Here is a 19,544-nt window from a genome sequence, read left to right as displayed (position 1 = left end):
GATGGCGAATCCTGGGATATGTGCGATTGATACTTATACTGTGGTGCTGCGCATTGAATCATACATAGTTAGACTTGAGTCCAGTCCTCGTTTACGGAGTTTAGGGGTAGGGTTAGGGTTGGGGTAGGGCAGTCTTGTAATAAGACTAGTGGAGTTGCACCCTATTCGGCAATCGCTCCGTTGTTTGTTTGGTTTTGTTTGGTTTTTTTTGGGGGGGGGGGGTGTTGCTGAATCATGAACTGGTATTAGCCTATGTAAGTGTATGTATACCCGTGGTACCACAGAGAATGAAGTAAAGATTCTAATAAAATAAAAAAATTCCCGCGGGGCGGGGTGACACTCCTAGTAAGACTCAGGTCAATATTCCTATTTTGGGTCATTTTCATATCTTGAAATTCCAAGAATGTATATCCCCACATCTCACATCTACCAAAATCTACTACCAGAGGTCCATGGTTCATATCAATTTGTAGGCCTAAGTGCTTTTTAGCAAAGTCATAGATTACCGGTATTGAATTTACAACCGTAAAACGGTATAGGCCTATGACAAAACAGGCGAAAATAATAGCTTTTTGCACAAGATTTACAATTTAAAGAGATTTGTCAATTGCTCATTGAAATGAAGCTAGCATATAGACAATAATTATTATAAGTGTGCTTTTTCATTTTAAAGTCAGACATAAAATCTGACAAATATTGTAAGGATCACTTGAGGTTTTGACTTTTAAAACCTACATTTTGGTCAAAAATCGTGCTTGGATAGGTCGTTTTCAACATTTAACAGACTTACCACATTCGCCTTGCTATTTATTGGATGAAGGGAACATTTGATGTTTTGACAAAAACAAAATCACAACCCCATAGCTCACACAGCTCTTATGATGCTATGCACTCAACCAAAATCAAAGACTGTGAAAAGACAATTCATTGCTTGCTTGATGGAAGCTCTTAAACGAAGTTGTGTGAACAGTTGTATCGAGGTGGAAATTGTACACTCCTCTCTGTAGTGAACCCGTCTTTAAAGGTAAGACATGCTTATTTTGCTCTGAGCTTATCTTGTTTGCTGCTGAGTTCTATTTAACTTGCCTTCAGTTTTTGACTTGAATTTGTTTTCAAACTACTACAGTTTTTCTTGTTTGCTTTTATATTTTGTTGTCTGTCCCTGAAGAATAGCAGTTTTTTTTGTAGCTAAATATTTCCATGGATGGATGTAATAATAATTGTGTCTATCGCCTCAAACTGTTACTTGTATTATTTTTTTTTCAAAATGAAAACCTTACCAAAATTATACCAATTTGGCGGGTATAATTGGGTTGTTGCCATTTCTGAGTCCCAGGCACTCACTGTCTGATTTTTCTGACAATTCATTGCTTGCTTGATGGAAGCTCTTAAACGAAGTTGTGTGAACAGTTGTATCGAGGTGGAAATTGTACACTCCTCTCTGTAGTGAACCCGTCTTTAAAGGTAAGACATGCTTATTTTGCTCTGAGCTTATCTTGTTTGCTGCTGAGTTCTATTTAACTTGCCTTCAGTTTTTGACTTGAATTTGTTTTCAAACTACTACAGTTTTTCTTGTTTGCTTTTATATTTTGTTGTCTGTCCCTGAAGAATAGCAGTTTTTGTAGCTAAATATTTCCATGGATGGATGTAATAATAATTGTGTCTATCGCCTCAAACTGTTACTTGTATTATTTTTTTTCTAAATGAAAACCTTACCAAAATTATACCAATTTGGCGGGTATAATTGGGTTGTTGCCATTTCTGAGTCCCAGGCACTCACTGTCTGATTTTTTTGGTGAGTGTCCCAACAGTCATACATAGAGTATGGCTACCTCGAAAGAGGGCGGTCTTTCCTGCATGCTGCTGCAGACGGTGGCGGACAAGATAATCGGTCGGACGAATGGAAAACAAAGAAAAGGCTTATTTCTAATTCTACAACCTATAAACCTGAACTGTCGGAATTCCAGAATTTTGACAATTCCCAAGTTTTTGACAGGCTGTGTCAGAATCTTGAAACTGTCAAAATTCCCGAATTCCAAGATTTTGATTCAGCAGGTGCTCCTACATAAAGGAGGAAATTTCAAGAAAGAGAAAAAAAGAATGGCAGCTTCCAGTGGTGAAAACAGTGAGAAGAGCCCAGAAAACTTTGAATACTGTGATGTTTGTCGTATTAGTCATACAAAAGGGAAGAAACATTTGTATTCAAAAACCCACAGAGAAAAGATTAAGTTTGTTTTGCACCGATTTGGTGAAAAGGTTAGTAGGTCCAGTTTAAGCTTACATGTATCTATTTTTTCTAGGTCATGCATGTCATGTAGGTACGTCTCTAGAGGACATGCCAGGTGAATTTAAATTTGCCATCAAACTGCATCATTTTATATATCAAATTAAAGCCCTTGAGTAAAGAAAGCCCAAACTTAAAACCTTTTTGTCATAGCACTTTCCGTGGCAAAGTTGCATCTTTTCAAAGATCGACTTTCATCAAAAAGATTCTGGATCTGAATCTGGACATTATCCTCTGAATAAACGGGTACCCGCATCGCATCAGAGTTGGTACAAACCAATGACCTAAGACTGGATTTGGCGAAATTTAATTGAGGTAGTCCCTAAGGGCGGTCTTGAAGTTTTTGTAGTCTGGTATGTCTAATATGTCGGCGCGTGGGGCAGTTCGTTCCAGTGTGGAATTGTCCATGGAAAAAAGCTGTTTGCGTAGGTCGCTGAGTTGACTCTAATTTGCATGTATGAAGATGGGTGGTGTCGTCTGGTCATTCGTGTTGGTCGGGTGAGGTGGTCCTGCCAGTCTATGTCGACGAGATTGTGTGTAATTCTGTACATTAAGCTAAGTCTGGTGATTGTAGTATAGTGTTATGCGCCCTTAATGTAATCGATGTATTCAGTAGGATGTCAACCATATAGTTAATCAACCTTCCCATCATGCTCTTGGTAGTTGACACGATAACGTAAATAAACAAGTGAACTGATTTAACTACCGATGTTAAAATACTCTTTCTGTGCAGTAATAAGCCTCCGGTTCTACATTTTGGCGACAGTAATAAGGCGACAGGTATCCAAACTTGGCCATTCAAGTTGGTTGAGCATTTGCGTAACACTTGCTTCTCTGGAGTAGTTGTTGTAGCACAACCTAGCAGCTGACCTCTGTATCATGTCTAGCTGGTGTCTCTCTTCATTTGTGGAAGGGATCCAAGCTGCCGACCCATAAGTCAGTTTGGGTTGAATGAGCGACAAATAGAGGCGAGACTTGATGTATGTAGGACAAGCTTTGAAGTTCCTTCTGATGACACCCAGGATCTTCTTACAGCTGTTTGTGACTTCAGAGATATGCTCTTTCCAACGAGATTGTCACAAAACTTCAGACCAAGGTACGGATGAGAATGTGTTGCCTCAAGAGTTTTTTGGCACAATGTGTATGGGGAGATTTTGATGGTTTTCTTGGTTGTGAAGTTCATTTTGAAACATTTATCGGTATTAAAAGTTATCTGCCAGTCTTGACTCCAACAAGATATTGCGTCAAGATCTGTTTGAAGATCTGTTTGTCTGCTAGCAAAATTCCCCAAAACAGCATTACGGGGGTGTTTCTAGATCTTAGGGTTAGTCTCATGATGATTGCAGCTTTTTTAATGGAACTGCTATCAAAATCCCTCTAAAATTCCATGTGTGAGTGTCTCATCACCATAAAAAATCATATATTTGGATCAAGTGAAGCATAGAAAACATATTTATGTAGGTTTCCTTGACCGACCTGTTCTTGAAAAAAATTGAAATTTCTACATGTATACATGTAAATACCGTATTTTGTCAAATAGTCGCCCCCCCCCCCTCAAATAAATGCCCCCCACCACTTTTTTCAACCAATATGTTTCAAAAATGCCAATATCTTCATGCTATCTTGTGTAGTAAGCTTACCAAGTTGCACACATGGTCGATAATACTTTTTTAATAGTGTCACTTTTGGCGAAAATCTGGATTGAAACCGAAGTGAACCAGAAGTCAGTGTTTCTAGTTCATAGTTCGTCATTTTAGCGTGAGTTTTAAGTTTACCTAATGATTTTAATGGGAATTATCATTCTAAAATTGACCTTGAATAAACGCCCCCCCATTTGGAAAATGTAACGCCCGGGGAGCGTTTATTTGACTAAATACGGTATGTATTGTGTTTGGTCCCGGTCTAGGCTTAATTTAGCTGACTAGCAAATGTGTTAACTAAGGTTTGCCTGGCATACCTAATGTATCTCATGTAGGTATGACAGGTGAATTCAAATTTGCTATCAAACAACATTCTTTTATATACCGGTATCAAATTACAGCCCTTGAGTAAAGAAAGCCAAAACTGAAAACAGTTTTGACAAAACTTTTGTCATAGCACTTTCCGTAGCAAAGTTACACCTTGTCAAAGATTTACTTTCATCAAAAAGATTCATTTCAGCTATTAAGCCCAATCGCCATTCTAACTTCCGGTTTTTGAGAGAAGTTTTGGGACACTTTGACCTCTGACATATCGGGAAAATTAGCGTAATTATTATTAATTTTCTTATTATTGTCTAGCCTTTCTGAAAGGCCTGTTGGTTATTTTCCACATAAATATTGTATCAGTAAAAATACCCAGTAGTAAAATTCGCGGCGACCGGCTCGTTTCTCGTCGCTTCGCGACTCGCTGCTTGCGGGCCGACTTTACTACCACTTCGTGGTGGATGGTCACATTTGTTATTCACACTCCTTGTGTGGAAGACTAAGGTCTTCTATAGGTCTTCTATGTCTTCTATAGGGGGTGTATGGATTTCAACTGGAATAGCCCAATGAAAAGTTTGCATCACTTGTTTATTAATTACAGGTGAAATTGGCCAAGGAGGATATAGCTGCCCCATGTATTTTGGCAGGATCACAGGATACAGAGAGCAGCTATTGGTGTTACATGTGTAAGACAGAGGTGATAAAACATGTGAGTGATGGGCAGGTTACTATCAGGAATGCTGCATTCATTGAGCATCTCAAGAGGTAAGGACCACACCATTAGGGTCAGAAATTTGTGACCAAGTGCGAGAATCCATTCGAATTCTCCCAGTGGAATTCTGCAAGAATCCATGGATTCTCGCCATATAACTTTGCACGATAAACTGAAATATTTACGAGAACCCATTTAGATTCTTGCAATTTTGTTGACGAGAATCTTTGCGAGAATGGATTCTAGGATTCTTGCCAAATTTCTGACCCTGCACCATTATCCAGGCCTTGCTGTTTGAGGTGAGCGATCGCTCTCGCTCGCCACCGCTCACCCAAAATCAATTTCTAGCGAGCGATTTTCAACTCGCCAAAGACAATTTTCATGCAAGTTTCAGCACTTCGATCAGTGTAGCCTGTAGTATCCGATCTACAAGTTAGCCTTAAACCTGGATACCAAAGAAAGGTTGTGAAGTTTTGTGAACAGTGTGTAATCATATTGTTTCATATTAGTATATATGAATGATTTTTCAGACCTAGCGAGTGCTTTGATTAAAATGTAGAGAGTGATTCGACCACTCGCGTGACTCGCCTATAGCATCATGCTTGCAGTGATTGACCACTCGCCTTTAAAATCTAGACGGCAAGGCCTGATTATCCCCCAAAAAGAAAGCAGTATCCTCTCCCTCTGAAAAAACAACAACAATAGGCCAAACTCCCTCCCCCTCCAATTACAGCATTCCCTGAAATGTGACATTTGACCAATCCAGTAAATACACCTGAACAATGTAACTAACATTCCATGATTTTTATCCGTCAAATACAGTTCTTTTTAAATTTTTGACATACAAGATACGAGTACATTTGTACACAGTACAGGTGACACAGTGAAACATATTTTGTGACATCATTCAATGAGGCAATCAGAATTCCACTTCAATTTTGGGTTTTTACTGGTGGAAAGAGTTCTGAGTAGGGGAAATTCCCACTGAGCGTAGTATATTGACAAGACAGTGCAGTATCAACAAGAAAGTGCAAAAAGAAAAACAAATCCTGAATTTTTTTTTTTTTTTTTTTTTTTTTTGTGTGTGCATAATTTGTTGATTTATTTGTACCTGAAACTTTATTTCTATAAGACTGAGAATGAGGAGGAGGATAAAAAACCCTGACTGACTGACTGACTGACAGAACTTATTTTTAGAGTGTACAGCAATGAAACAAGTTTGTATGCATTGCCAACCCTGGCAGCCACTAATTGGCTGTTTAAAGACACTACCTGATACAGTTCTATTTCTTTTCAGTGCTGATCACCTGGTGAATACTGACAAGTTTTGGAAGGACTATTGTCTTGACCGGGTACTCAAGCTGCAGTATGTGCTGACCCAGGAGGAGTTTTGTGCTTTTAAGCCTGCCTTAGAGAAAGCATTGGATGCGTTTGAAGAAGAAGACCACAGAGAACTTGCACAGGTCAGAACTGCTTTATGATCAGGATGGTTGTTAACTTTGTACCTCGAGTTTACAATATATGTGTTTCTAGTTGTAAATCTTCTAAAAGGTCAGGTCATCTAAGGTCATTCTTAGTAAGGATAACAAGTAAATCTACATAAACTGTTGATTTGTCCATGATTTGTCCATGGACCATTGGCATCCATAATAAGGGCACGGTGGCTCAGTGGTTACGACCTTGGACTCATAATCTGAGAGCTTGCTCGACGTGCGTGGGTTCGATTCCCGTCCCACCACCGTGTTGTGGCCTTGGGCAAGGCGCTTTGCCTCGCTTGCCTCACCCCACCCAGGTGCAATGGGAAGCTGTTAAGGGTAGTCACAGTCATTGTACTGATGAACCCTGCGCCACTTGAAGGCTGCAAACATGGTTCCGACATATTCTAATGATGGCGGAATAAATGTAAAGCGCTTTGAGGCTGTTTACGGCATAAAGCGCTATATAAATATCTACATTTATTTATTTATTATTTTTATAATAAGTTAGAACTTAGAATATGTTTATCTGTAAGTGACAGCCTCACTTGCAAAAGAATAAATTGTACAATTATAATGTTATCCTACTTTTATAAAAAAAAAAACTTTGGCAATTTTAAATGATTTCTTGGAAATGGTATCCTCATATCGGATATCCCAAAGAATTACAACCATTTTTGCTTTACCTTTTGTTTCAGAGAGCTGCTGAGATCAGAAAGTCGGAAGCTGAGAGGCGGAAGGTTGCCGATGTACATGTCGTGTAACTCTACATGTAATCACCAGTGAGGTGTATTCATGGCCAAATATAGACGTAACTTGGATCCCAATCTTGATGGCTTTGTTCAATATATTAGGCTGTTCCAGTTGATATCCATACACCCCCTATGGAAGACATGACCTTAATCTTCCACAGAGGGAGGGTGAATTTCAAATTGGGTTACCATTTCAGATTTGATATTTATTGTAGGATGTATATAGTTAGTAGGAGTTTTAGAAATCTTAGGTGTTTTCATGCACACTTAACTATTTAATTAATACCAACCCTATGGTGCCAATCTGTTTCTCTGCATAACTGAAGTTGGTCAGTCCTTTGGATATGTTAGGACCATCCTGTACATCATGTACATACAGTGTTATGAACATTGCGTATGCAACTATGCGTTCAATTAATATTTGGGTAGTGGCGCCTACTGTCTTGAAAATCTGTTGAAATAATCAGGAGGAAATGTCTAACATTTTGAGAGCTTAAATGTGTATTATTCAATCAAAATAACATGATAAAAATTAAATCCAACCAGACACTTTTGTGGCAGGTAATAGATGGGTGTATGGAAAGAAATTATTGTCACAAAGTAAAAAAAACAAAACATGAGAAATGAAATCTGTAATTAAAGTAATTATTGCTTTTTTTTTTTAGACACAAGTTGGAGGCCATCTGAATATGTTGCCCCAAAAATACGATGTTTACAATGATGTTGCGATGAATGATTACTTATTTTACATAGTATCTTTACTCCCAGTGAGTCAGTGACATCAACGACGTATTGAGGCGTTTCACACATGTATCCATGCATCATCTTTGAACGTGTGTGTATGTACACAAGCAATTTGATTGAGCGAGCGCTCACGAAATATACGCGACGTCAGTTACTTACTGAGGGTAAAAATATTTGAGTTGGTCATGATAAGGTAAGTTTGGATATCAATCAGACACTTGTGTATTATTGTTGGCATAATTCTAAAATACCCTTTGCATTCTGTTGTAGTTAGATGCAAACCAGTCTTTTATGTTTCAGATTGTAAGCAAGTTCTTATATGTGACATGATCAAGGGAAATGAGTCGGATGTTGCTAATATTGATTTTGATATATTGGCAAAGAAAGTCTTGAAATTCGTTTGTTTTTTATTGTTTTCAGCGACTGATCAGTTGATGTAACTTCGCAAAGAAAAGTCGTATCAAGACAGGGTTTTCAGTTTCTGAAAGCTCTGAATGTCCTCTTTATAAAAAATATATGTAAAACTCATTTTAGAGATATGACTCATTCCCTTGATCATGTCACATACTGCTACGGTTAGATTAGGGTATGTTGTTTATCATCACCAACTGGATGAAATGAAAGAGGGTATAGTAGTTATAGTCATGTATAGAAGAATGCAAAGGGTATTTTAGAATTAGATTTTTTAATAAATGAAAGCATTATTACGACCCATGTTTTTCCTGAATCAACATTAGTCTGGTGGATCTACTAGTGTACTGTCTGCTACAGAGACTCCATGTAACCATGACAACAGAGGTGGGCATGAACAAGGACCAGGATGTTCCCAGTGGTAAGTGTTAAGCAAGCTTCGGTTCAAATCGTAGACAGATGGTGTACCAACTGGCAAAGTCCAGCATCATCTTAGGTTTAAATCATAGACAGATGGTGTACCAACTGGCAAAGACCAGCATCATCTCAGGTTCAAATCATAGACATATGGTGTACCAACTGGCAAAGTCCAGCATCATCTTGGGTTCAAATCATAGACAGATGGTGTACCAACTGGCAAAGTCCAGCATCATCTGTAAATGTGGACCAATCATTCCATGAAGTGCGACACCCACTCCCAGCCTGGTACAGAGTGTTTTGGGAAGTGGAGTTTTGACATCTTTCCCTAACCCATAAAGGTGCACAATGCTGCGCATGAATAGTTAGACACATGCGACAGAACGATTGGCTCACAGTGTCGTGAAAAATGCAAGAATTCTCATTGCATACAAAGCACAGAGACTTTGCTTGTTCAGGTGCCATCTGTTCCCTTCATGGATTTGTAATATTTGAGACAAACCCGTCATCATAATCCCAGGCATTTGGATATATTCGGAGATTTGGTCATGTGTCTACTCAGCTGCACCAGCAGTATTGAAGATACGCATTTTTTTCTCAAAAAGACCTTGATTTTTTAGGTCTTTTGACGCAAAAAATGTATATCTTTAATACAAGTAGTCAAAATGATCGTCTGCTTTTCCTCCCAGCTACATACACTTTAAGTAGATATCATTAGATTTATAAATTTTACTAAGAGGACTGTTAAATATCAAAAAAATTAATTTTTGATAATTTGCCATAAAACTTGTATTATATCGATGATTTCAAACAATCAAAATTATTTGATATCAGAAGGATATTCTTTGTATTCAGAATGCAATTCGATATATCTGATGTGCTCTCAGGCCCCACAAAAAATACTGTGCAAAGGTGGGTGACCGACCCCTTAATCTTTATGTTAATTATCATGTACAGGAACAGTGGGCCTCATCAAGCACCAAAGACAAATGCAAGCGATGTGTCACCTTGGCAACGAAATAACCATAACAACCCAAGTGTGGTACCAATATCAAGGAAAGCAACTTCAAGTGTGTTAGATTCTGGGGGATTGACATCCATCGGAGTACAGGTATGTAGTCCTGACAGGAAGAAACTTGAATTTTTAGAATTTAAGGCCCATTCAGCAAGTTTTTTGTACCTTTGTTAGGCCTAAAGCTGTGTACAGTATTAAAAATTTTACATAAAACTGTTAATATATAGATGAGTTGACTTATGACATCATTGCCTGGCAGTATGCGCGGGCATCATTACAATTTCCATCGTTGTTTGCCTGCCAGTATGTGTGCGCACCATATTTTGTTCAGGGCCCGTGGTTTTAAAACTCCTGCCACTCACAATAAGGCTATTGTAGTTGTTGTACGCAGTTTGCTGAAGCATATCGATATACCAGTACCTCGTCTTTGTTGATAAACATTGAGGTCAACTTATCTATATGATCTCAATAATTAAGTAGAGAAATTAGCGGAGATTTAGAAACAGATCTAAATATTTTCATCTTCAAGCCATGCCTACTGTCGGAAACTTGTGAGGCTTTAGTGTCCAATGGTTACCTACTTTGCAATGTGTCAAATGAAATATGAAGATCTGTATCTCTATATTTTCTATGTAGGTTTTGAAAGCAGGTGAAGGTAACATCCACACAGGTGCCACTCCTCCATGGATGATGAGGGATGAGGATGATAATACCAATCACATGCTAGGTCCATCACTTGATGATTACAACAAACATTGTAAGTACCTTGCTGTATACTGTGATCAGTAGCAAATAGGTGGGCTCTTTGCATTGCCGATTGAGGATCACAAATTATTCTTTCCTTGTGTTGGTCATGAAAAGAAACATCCTCCTTTGTACTTTTTCATACCATTGAAGTGTAATGTACTGTATTTTAGAAACTCACTTACTTCAATCCCACAATTAAAGCCAAACTGGACAGAAGTTATCAGTCTCAAATCCCCTTAGTTGGGGGTAATTCCCCAATGGCAATGCAAGTGGATACCAACCCATCTCTTCTTTGTACATGTCACTGCTGTTTTTTCTTGTTCCTAAAGAAGCAGAAATGGGATTTGGAATTGAGCGCTTGTAGAGTACACTTTTGTGCTTTAACACAATGGAATTGTTCAACTTTAAAAGTGGCAAATCAATTGAGCTATTCCAGTTGAAATCCATACACCCCCTATGGAAGACATCGCCATAATCTTCGACACAGGGAGTGTGAATTTCAAATGGGGTTACCAGAATTGGAGACTCTATTTGAAATCTACACCACTTTGTAGGAGATTAAAGAGGGCGCCCCACCAGAGCAGTTCTTCTGGGCAGGCGGTATAGGTCACACAGCATGTGACGTACAAGGCTGACGAAGATACAAGGCTGACTGCCCCATTCAAAATAGACGGTTAGCAGTTACAAATTGAAAAAGAACATACTTAGAGTGGGGTACTTTGTCAAACCCCAACGGTTTTAGAATAACATAATTTTTCTTTGACACGTAACACATTTAGAATTGTTTGTGAAGATTTCGTGTTTACATGTATGTGTTAATCGAATGGCGACGCCAAAAACGGCGATATCGCATCCGCCACCACCTGCTTCTGGGTGAACCAAACCTGCCTGGTTATCAAATTAATCAGTAACAAGGTTATCTCTGAATTTGGCAGGTGCTAATTGATGTTTTAATGTTATTACATTGGTTCATCCCAGAAGAACTGCTCAGGGGGTATGTCTCCCACATAGGGGTTGTATGGATTTAAACAGGAATAGCCCATTGAATTTAAGCTGTGCCTATCTGTCAAAAAGTCTTTGTAGAATTGGTGTCAAATAGACTAGAAACCTTTGTGACAAATGTCCCTTTTTTATATATATTCATAATGATCCAGAACCATCATTTCAAGTGTTTTTGCTTCAATGTTTTGAAGTACTTTACTGCAAGAATCAGATCTATATTGAAATTTTAAACTCAAGATTTCCCCCTTCTTCTTTTCTCAGTGGAAAGGGAGAGAAAGCGCAAGCTGAATCCCAACCGAGTAGGTGCCAACTTTGACCATGTGACAGCAACAAGAGATGAATGGTTGCCATCATTTGGTAGGGTGTGGAATCAAGGTAGACGTTGGCAATCAAGGTGAGATGACAATGATCCCTTTATTGGCATTTAATCTTCTATTAAAGCCCATTCAGTGATTTGCTCATCCGGACAATCGTAAAAATTCACATTTCGGTACCTTTGTCATTGTCTTACATGTGCTAACATAGCCTGCTAGTGGTTCAGCCGAAAGCTGTGTATTTAAGATAAAATATGGCATTTACAGGAATCTGTAATTTATATCATGAGAGTTTATAAATTAGCTATATGTATTTGAATGGAGCTTCAACTTCTGTTCAATACTGCTGTTTTTCAGTTTTTTGGTTTTTTTGCTACTTCCTTTTTTTGCCACATTTTTCATTTCAAAAATACCAATTGACAATTTGAATGACTTATTCTTCACTTTTAAGCAATTTATAAATAATATTATTTTTTTTTTACACTTGCGCTGGGATCACTGACTGGGTCTTTAAGCTTCAGTCTCACTTCATGTCAGGAGACAGATCTTGACAGAAAGGACATCGTTGATTTGAAATGGTTAATTAACTTCAAAACCTACCACATACAGTACATATGTATGTATTGATTTAATTAAGCAAAAGCAAAACCTTTTTTACTATTGCAACACATCAATATGTATTTTAGCCCTAACGCCCAGGCCTATTTTGGAGAAGGAAAGAAGGAACAAATAAACAAAAGAGAAAACTTCCTTTCTCGGGTGCAGTTTTGAACCTGTGACCCCTCGGGTGCCAGACACACACACAGCCATACCTTGCCACGTGGTCTACCTTGTTTTTCATCCAGTTTTTTTTCCTTTTCTTTTCAGACATCAATTCAAGAAGGAGACTGGTCTGACAACATCAAAAAGAAGGCGACCTAATACAATGAATAAGGAGGGGAAGCCTCCAGCTACTCAAAGCAAACCACCTTGAACACTGCATGAATTTTCTAAGTCATCCAGTAAATTTTGTAAATAAGAGTTTTGGAAATAAATCTAACTGGAACTTACTTTTTGTAACTTTGCATCTGGGACCACCAGACTTCATCCGGCTTTAACTTTTCTTATACATGCGACCGGGCCATCAAGACGATACCGAGCCGTCTATCACTTGACAATCTAGCGGGTTAGTTGCCTGAATGAAGTCTGGTGGTTTCAGATGCAAAGTTGCAAAATGCAAGTTCCAATTATTAGTAGGCATGTCCACTAAAAACTGAAGTACTTTTAAATTGATTCAGAACTAACCTATTGGCTGGGAATTGATGAAAGAAACATTTTGCCGTTTAAATAATCTTAATCGGGCGTTTCGTTCCAGAGATCTGGCCTTTCGAGTGTCATGGTTTTATATAGGGCTGCTAGAACGTGTTAAAAGTCCAAAAAGGAATACTAACAGAAAATGCAATTTTAATATTTGCTTATAACAACATGAAATAAGATCATCCTGAAAATTTAAATGATTTTGTTGACATACAACAAAAAATATAAGACCATAGAGGAGCTGAACAATTAAGTGCCTTATTTCAAATGAATATGTCTGGGGACAGACGGTTGACTTCATGAATGCGATGGTTGTACATGTATAACAAAGCAAATAAAACTCAAGAAATAAGTTCAAATAACACATCCTCTTGCTTTTCTTGTTTATTTTCAGAGTATAAAAAGATTTTCATTGTACAAATAATTTATTGGAATATATACATCTACTGTACATGAAAACAATACACTGTCTGCCTTTGTGTAAGTTAGCATTCAGGCAGCAAAAGATTTAAGGTACCGGTTATTTTCACTGCTGTGTATCCTAAACAAACACAGATGTCATAATTAGTAATAGAACCAGCAGCCAATATAGCTGTATCTTTTAGTTCAATTTAATACCTCATTCATTGAAATTAGTCAAGCAATACAGTGATCCAAAATCCCAAAAAATAAACAAGTTCAATAGTTGGAGATGCTCCACTGGATGTCCCATTAATTTTTACACAAAGCATTCTCAATACTGTGCCAAAATAGTATCCTTACAAATGATTGTAACTTTATTTCTTGAGGTCACATTGGATTCAATGGGGTGCCATTGATAAGAACATGAACAAAATGCAACTGATTTTGTTTCTTCCTTGGGTTTTTGATCACATTTCTTTACTTTTAAACGGATCAACAAATCAGTGCTAATGCAAGCGTTAATTTGAAGCTTGAACCTACCCACCTCAAGCCCTACGGAATTGATACTGATGATTGACCAAACAAAAGTATCACATCAATCATCGTTGATAATATCTTGAGGCTTGAGGTGGGTAGGTTCAAGCTTCAAACTGACACTTGCATAAAGGTACATGTATTGGCTGCTGGTTTTATTTTTGACACATTGTGTTTGTTTAGGGATGAAATCAAAACTCGACCCGTAAATCCAAAGGGATGAAATCAAAACTCGACCGGCGGTTCCGTCCGGTTGCCATTGTTTAGAACAATAGCAACCGGGCGGAACCGCCAGTCGAGTTTTGATTTCATCCCTTAGGATTTACAGGGTTGAACATAACCTGTACCTTTATTCTTTTGCTGTCTATATTGACATAAGCATCACAATTTAATATATATTATTATCATTACAATTATGCTACATATCTACAAAATATCAAGCACACGGTCCATATGTCTTGGATTTCAAATTTTGTCGGAATAAATGTCTGACATTGGAAAATATTTATTAAAAATATAATTTCCTAAATTTATACAGAATTTTTACACAGTCAATTTTAAGCCAAGGTGGGATAGGATTTTATTCAAATTTACATAGGTTTATTGTTGAGGACTACAAAAATAATGGTCATGAACCTTTTGTATACAGCTCATGGCAACTGATAAAATCCATACACCCCCTATCATGGAAGACACCTTTATCTTCCACAGGGGGTGTGAATTTCAAATGATTTTACCTGAATTTAAGGTTGCATCTTCCATAGGGGATGTATGGATTTCAATTTGAATAGCCCAATTACAATCAGTGAATTCCTTGGAAATGTTAAATTTTCTCAAACACTGGCAAGATTGTAAGGTCCATCATAAAGAGACATATCTTTTTAGGGTAAGGGTTAGATTATACTTGAGGACAATTTACACTAGGATAATACAGTACAATGTTAGGGTTAGGCTATATCAAATTTCACAATGATGTGGCAGTGACGTTAACACAGCTATTTTGCTTGTGCATCTATGGTGATGGTGGACCATTTCCCCATTTTGTTACTGTAAACACCAAACTTAAAAGTATTTTGAGACCTTTTCCGAGGTACAGAGTAGCAGATTATGGATTTAAATGTGGAATCATTATGCACTTAAATCTCAACACCTCTTGTGTTTCACGTAAAACCAGTATGTGTCAAAATATGGACAAATTATCACATTTTTGTCTTTTTTAGCATAACTTGAGACCAAGAGATGATCCACCTTTCACCGTAGATGGGGTAAACATTGATGTCATGTGACAAAAAAATGTCGAAAGCGAGGACAAATCTCGCCGTAGATGGGGTAATCGTGACAAAAAAATATCGGCAATTACGGAAAAGGTCTATACGAATTGTTAACTGAAATAAAGTAACGAAAATTCTTATCACAAAATACTTGAAAAATAAACTTGTATACAAAATACATGTATTTAATTACAAGGCTTATGAATGTTAATTCTGTAGAAAAAAAGTACAGCTGCTGCTTGTTCACAAGCTTTATTTAAAGGGATTGGAATCAGAACTGGCTGCACCCACTTACAGATGAAAAAGATATCTACAACTTTAGCCTGTATTTGGATTTAGTTTCTATTCCTATATCCTTTGTTTCAAATGTAACCTTCTCCAAACAGGTGTCGACCGCAGGCAACAAGTTCCGAATTTTCATTAAAAATTCAAATAATTCAGAATTGTACATTTGCATGACCGTATTTGGAATCAGTATGAAAAATGCATTAAAATGAGTACAAACAAGCCCACTGTTGGTTTAGCGGTTCTTGAGAAAGCTCTTGATATTTTGAGAAAATATCTTGAAACTTACATACTTTTTATGTTGCAGGCTATGGCCACGACGTAAAGCGTCAACTCAAAAATTGGAAGGTCAACAGTTTTGCTTGAATTTCTGATTTCCCACAAAAATTTATATTTTTTTAAACTAAAATTTCTTAATTTAAATTTTTGGATATAGCCAGTTCTGGTTGTAAGCCCTCCGTATATGACTGTTCCAGTTGAAATCCATACACCCCCATGGAAGACATGACCTTAATCTCCCACATATGGGAGTGTGAATTTCAAATGGAGTTACCTGAATGGATGACTGCATTTGAAATCTATATACACCCCCTGTATGGAAGATTAAGGTAATTTCTTCTATTAAAGGGTGTATGGATTTCAACTGGAATAACCCTTTATGTTGTCAGTAGTCACTCCTTTACAGGAATCACATAGATAATATATGTGACCATCTCCAACAAAACCCGGAACAAGTCGCCAGACATGTTTTTCAGTTATAGACCTTAAAGAGGACATTTCCATAAAAAATAATCAAATTTTGGAATTCTTAATTTCATGGTATTTGACTTTGGGCCAAGTGGACTTTCGAATCCTTGAAAGTACTTATCAAAAAGAGGATTATTTAATCAATAAATAACAGTTGAACTATGATAATCCCAATTCAATCCTGTGTAAGGCAGGAAACTACTTGGCCCATTTCTCAGAATAGCAAGTTGGCAAAAATATCGAGGTATCATTTACAAAATTATCCATATCTTGAAAAGTATTGATGCTATTTATATAATTTTGGTATCATTTTAAAGCTTGTTGTATAGTGCTTACATTTCTTTTCAAATCATGAAATGTCAAAAATGCGACTTGTTCCTGGTTTTGTTTGAGCGGGTCACATATGGACTCATAATATAATGTGCTAGGACCCTGTGTGAATGTGTGGAATGTAAATTATAAATAACAATAATATAAGAACACCACAGTAAACATACAAATATTCAATATATGCCATATATATAGGCAACCACAGTATTATCATACAAGACAAATATGCATATTTGAAAATGTATTAAAAGGACATATAGGTACATTCAGTACAAAATATTGGTTTGTCATGAAAATAGTGAGATTTATACAATAAATCGTGCTATTCTTGAAACAGCTCAAAATATCCATTTGTGAGGTTCCTTGGCAATGGCTCCATTTGATTGCTTAGATTTGGTCAATTAACAATACGATGCACCTCCAGCGGTTGGAGGCCAAAATATGCATATGCAGGGCACCATGGGAAAATGTTTACATCCCAAGTTCGTGTAATACAAACAACACAGGAACATTATGTCATTGGGTGTTTAAATGTCAATATAATGATACACAAATGCACACTAAAACAGCAATTGACAATTTAAGTAGATCCATTTTCTACCTATTGATCACACAGCATCCCTTGTGGAACTATTTTCAACATCATCATTATCACACCCACATAAAAATCCAATGGTGGCTAAAATGGTGATGTTGACCCTGGTGGTCAAAAATTGGACTGGTAAAAGCAACCACTGGTGGTGCATCATATTGTGAAATGTGGGAATTCCTTGATTTTAATACATTTGACTTCAAAGAGGATATGCCCTAATTAGAGTAGAAAATAAATTATGATCATTTTTCATCAGAGTAGAAAATAAATTGGGAAGAAATATTAGCCTAACAGGCTAGGTCATGTGACCCCTCCAACATCCCAGTAACATCAGTTGACACCGAAGGTCGATGGATGTCGGCCGCAGGCCACCACAGCTAAAATATTAAGTTGCGTGAATTTGGTTAAACTTTTTTTCACTCATGCCTTGTGTTCCAGGCAAGAAATGCCTTTTAATGGCCCACGTATTTAGGAAAATGTGTGCAAATTGAATAACTGGAATGCAAACAATTGTCAAAGCCAATCACACTGATATATCATAAAAGGCTATTCAAATGTCATAAATAAAGCACCATCATGTATTTGGTCATATTTCAAAAATACTTAATTACACATTTTGAAAAAGATTAAAATTTCTCAATTTTGATATTACAATAGAAAATACTAAGATGTATTTTCTTTAGAAGAGGGGTCTCAAATATGAAGGGGTATACTAAAATAGGGGGGTTATTAAATTGTTAACACTAAAATGTGTGGGTCATGAAGCTTCCTTTGAAATACAGCTTCTCATACCTTCAACGAATGTCAATAATTTGCGAGTTTCCAGGGGCTCTGCCCATATAACTTGCATCATTTTGTGTTATTTTGTACTAAAATTTATTGGTCACTGACATACTTGTTACAACACCCCCTTTTTCCAAAGAAAATGACAGCCCCCAACTCTAAATCCCCCAGTGCTTTTTGGTGAACGGAGAGGAAAGGAAGGAAGGAATTAAGAGAGAAGATGAACAAAGAAGTTGTTTATTTTGTGTCCAGATTCAAACCCGAGACCCATCGTGTGCCAAGTATTCAATAAGCGACCAGTAGCCACAGGTGTTTCGCTGGTGCGGCCAACAAAACTGACCGTATATGACTTGAGGTTATTGCATCACCCAGGATGCATGCATGCCCAGTGGCTTTATGCTGTTTGATTTTGTTGGATCAGGGAAGATTGTGGAAGCTGCTTGTTGATGAAAGGGAATTTCTTCAAAGAATACTGATCTAAAACCAGGTATCAAGTTTGGTCTATAGTCCTGAGAGACAGATGATGATATTATCACATGGGGAGTTCTCTGACCCTGATCTGGTTGTTGTCATCCAACTCCAGTCTCACTGGGTTGCTTCCTCTGGCACTATTACCTGGTATGTATGGACCTACTCCACTACTGGTGCTGATAAGAGAAGGGAAAGTTGAGTCAAGGAAAATTCTCATTTCTAGCAACATGTTGATATCTCTGCAACAAGCACAAGGCAAAGATTATAATACATACATGTAGCAAGGTAACATACATATGTGATGCGTCATGTCAAAAGCAGACACCTTTGGGCAGGTTATCAATTGTGAGGTTTATACATATCTTAAATATAGAGATATTTTGCTCCACAACGCCATTTTCTCCAATGAAATCAGACATTCCTTAGCGAAAGCAAAGATATTGAGTTCATAGGTTATGGTATTATAAAGTTGGAAATTGAGATATCGGCCTTTAAAAATACTATTGACAATGTTGAGGGTAGGAATTCCCTTGAAAAAATGTTTCAAAAAATACAAGATGCCAGTTATATTCCGGTCTGAAACTATCAGACAATATTTTTAACATTAATAATATCACAAATTCGCAACAAACCCAAATTGTGAAAAAATCGCCCCCTGGCAGATTTTTGGCTATTTCTCCATTCACGATCCTGCCCAAAAGTGTCTGCTTTTGACATGACACGTCACATATATGCCAAGTACAGTGTAGTAAATCATATTTAAAATTATGCTGTTTTTGAATTTTTTTTTTAGAATCCTGCATCCTAATACACACAACGTTCCTCTAATTTTGAAGGATTTAATGTCCTCTGTTATAAATGCACAATTTGCCAGATCTGTTTACACTATGTTTTAATGTATTGCCCTGCACTACACCAGGCACAAAAAGAAACTTGTCAGTTATATTCATCCTTGCTGTTCAATAACTTGATAATTTTGGATTATTCTGAAATATA

At 37.3% G+C, this 19,544-nt stretch overlaps 2 protein-coding genes across 2 annotated transcripts in view; one reads left to right on the top strand and one right to left on the bottom strand.

The window, feature by feature from the left end:
• Positions 1 to 1,949: 1,949 nt before the first annotated feature.
• Positions 1,950 to 13,618, top strand: LOC140170405 (centrosomal AT-AC splicing factor-like). The gene is made up of 9 exons (XM_072193777.1): positions 1,950 to 2,256; positions 4,850 to 5,013; positions 6,258 to 6,423; positions 7,134 to 7,190; positions 8,669 to 8,763; positions 9,717 to 9,870; positions 10,411 to 10,531; positions 11,785 to 11,917; positions 12,705 to 13,618. The coding sequence occupies exons 1-9, from the start codon at positions 2,101 to 2,103 to the stop codon at positions 12,808 to 12,810; spliced, it is 1,152 nt and encodes a 383-aa protein (XP_072049878.1). The 5' UTR covers positions 1,950 to 2,100; the 3' UTR covers positions 12,811 to 13,618.
• A 4,686-nt stretch (positions 13,619 to 18,304) lies between these two features.
• LOC140169548 (uncharacterized) overlaps positions 18,305 to 19,544 on the bottom strand; it is a 57,799-nt gene continuing 56,559 nt past the window's right edge. Inside the window, 1 exon segment of the mRNA XM_072192810.1 lies at positions 18,305 to 18,724. Within this exon segment, the coding sequence (XP_072048911.1) occupies positions 18,610 to 18,724 (115 nt within the window). The 3' untranslated portion in view covers positions 18,305 to 18,609.

The sequence above is a fragment of the Amphiura filiformis genome, chromosome 14 (assembly GCF_039555335.1).
Source record: "Amphiura filiformis chromosome 14, Afil_fr2py, whole genome shotgun sequence".
NCBI classification, from domain to species: Eukaryota; Metazoa; Echinodermata; class Ophiuroidea; order Amphilepidida; family Amphiuridae; genus Amphiura; species Amphiura filiformis.
Note: the sequence above shows the minus strand (reverse complement) of the source record. Positions and strands in the feature narration are given on the sequence as shown.

Bases quoted from the DNA above. Each gene is read 5' to 3' on its own strand.
- LOC140170405 (XM_072193777.1), top strand. From the start codon at position 2,101: ATGGCAGCTTCCAGTGGTGAAAACAGTGAGAAGAGCCCAGAAAACTTT. The intron at 2,257-4,849 runs GTTAGTAGGTCC...TATTAATTACAG, and splicing joins TGCACCGATTTGGTGAAAAG to GTGAAATTGGCCAAGGAGGA. The intron at 6,424-7,133 runs GTCAGAACTGCT...CTTTTGTTTCAG, and splicing joins ACCACAGAGAACTTGCACAG to AGAGCTGCTGAGATCAGAAA.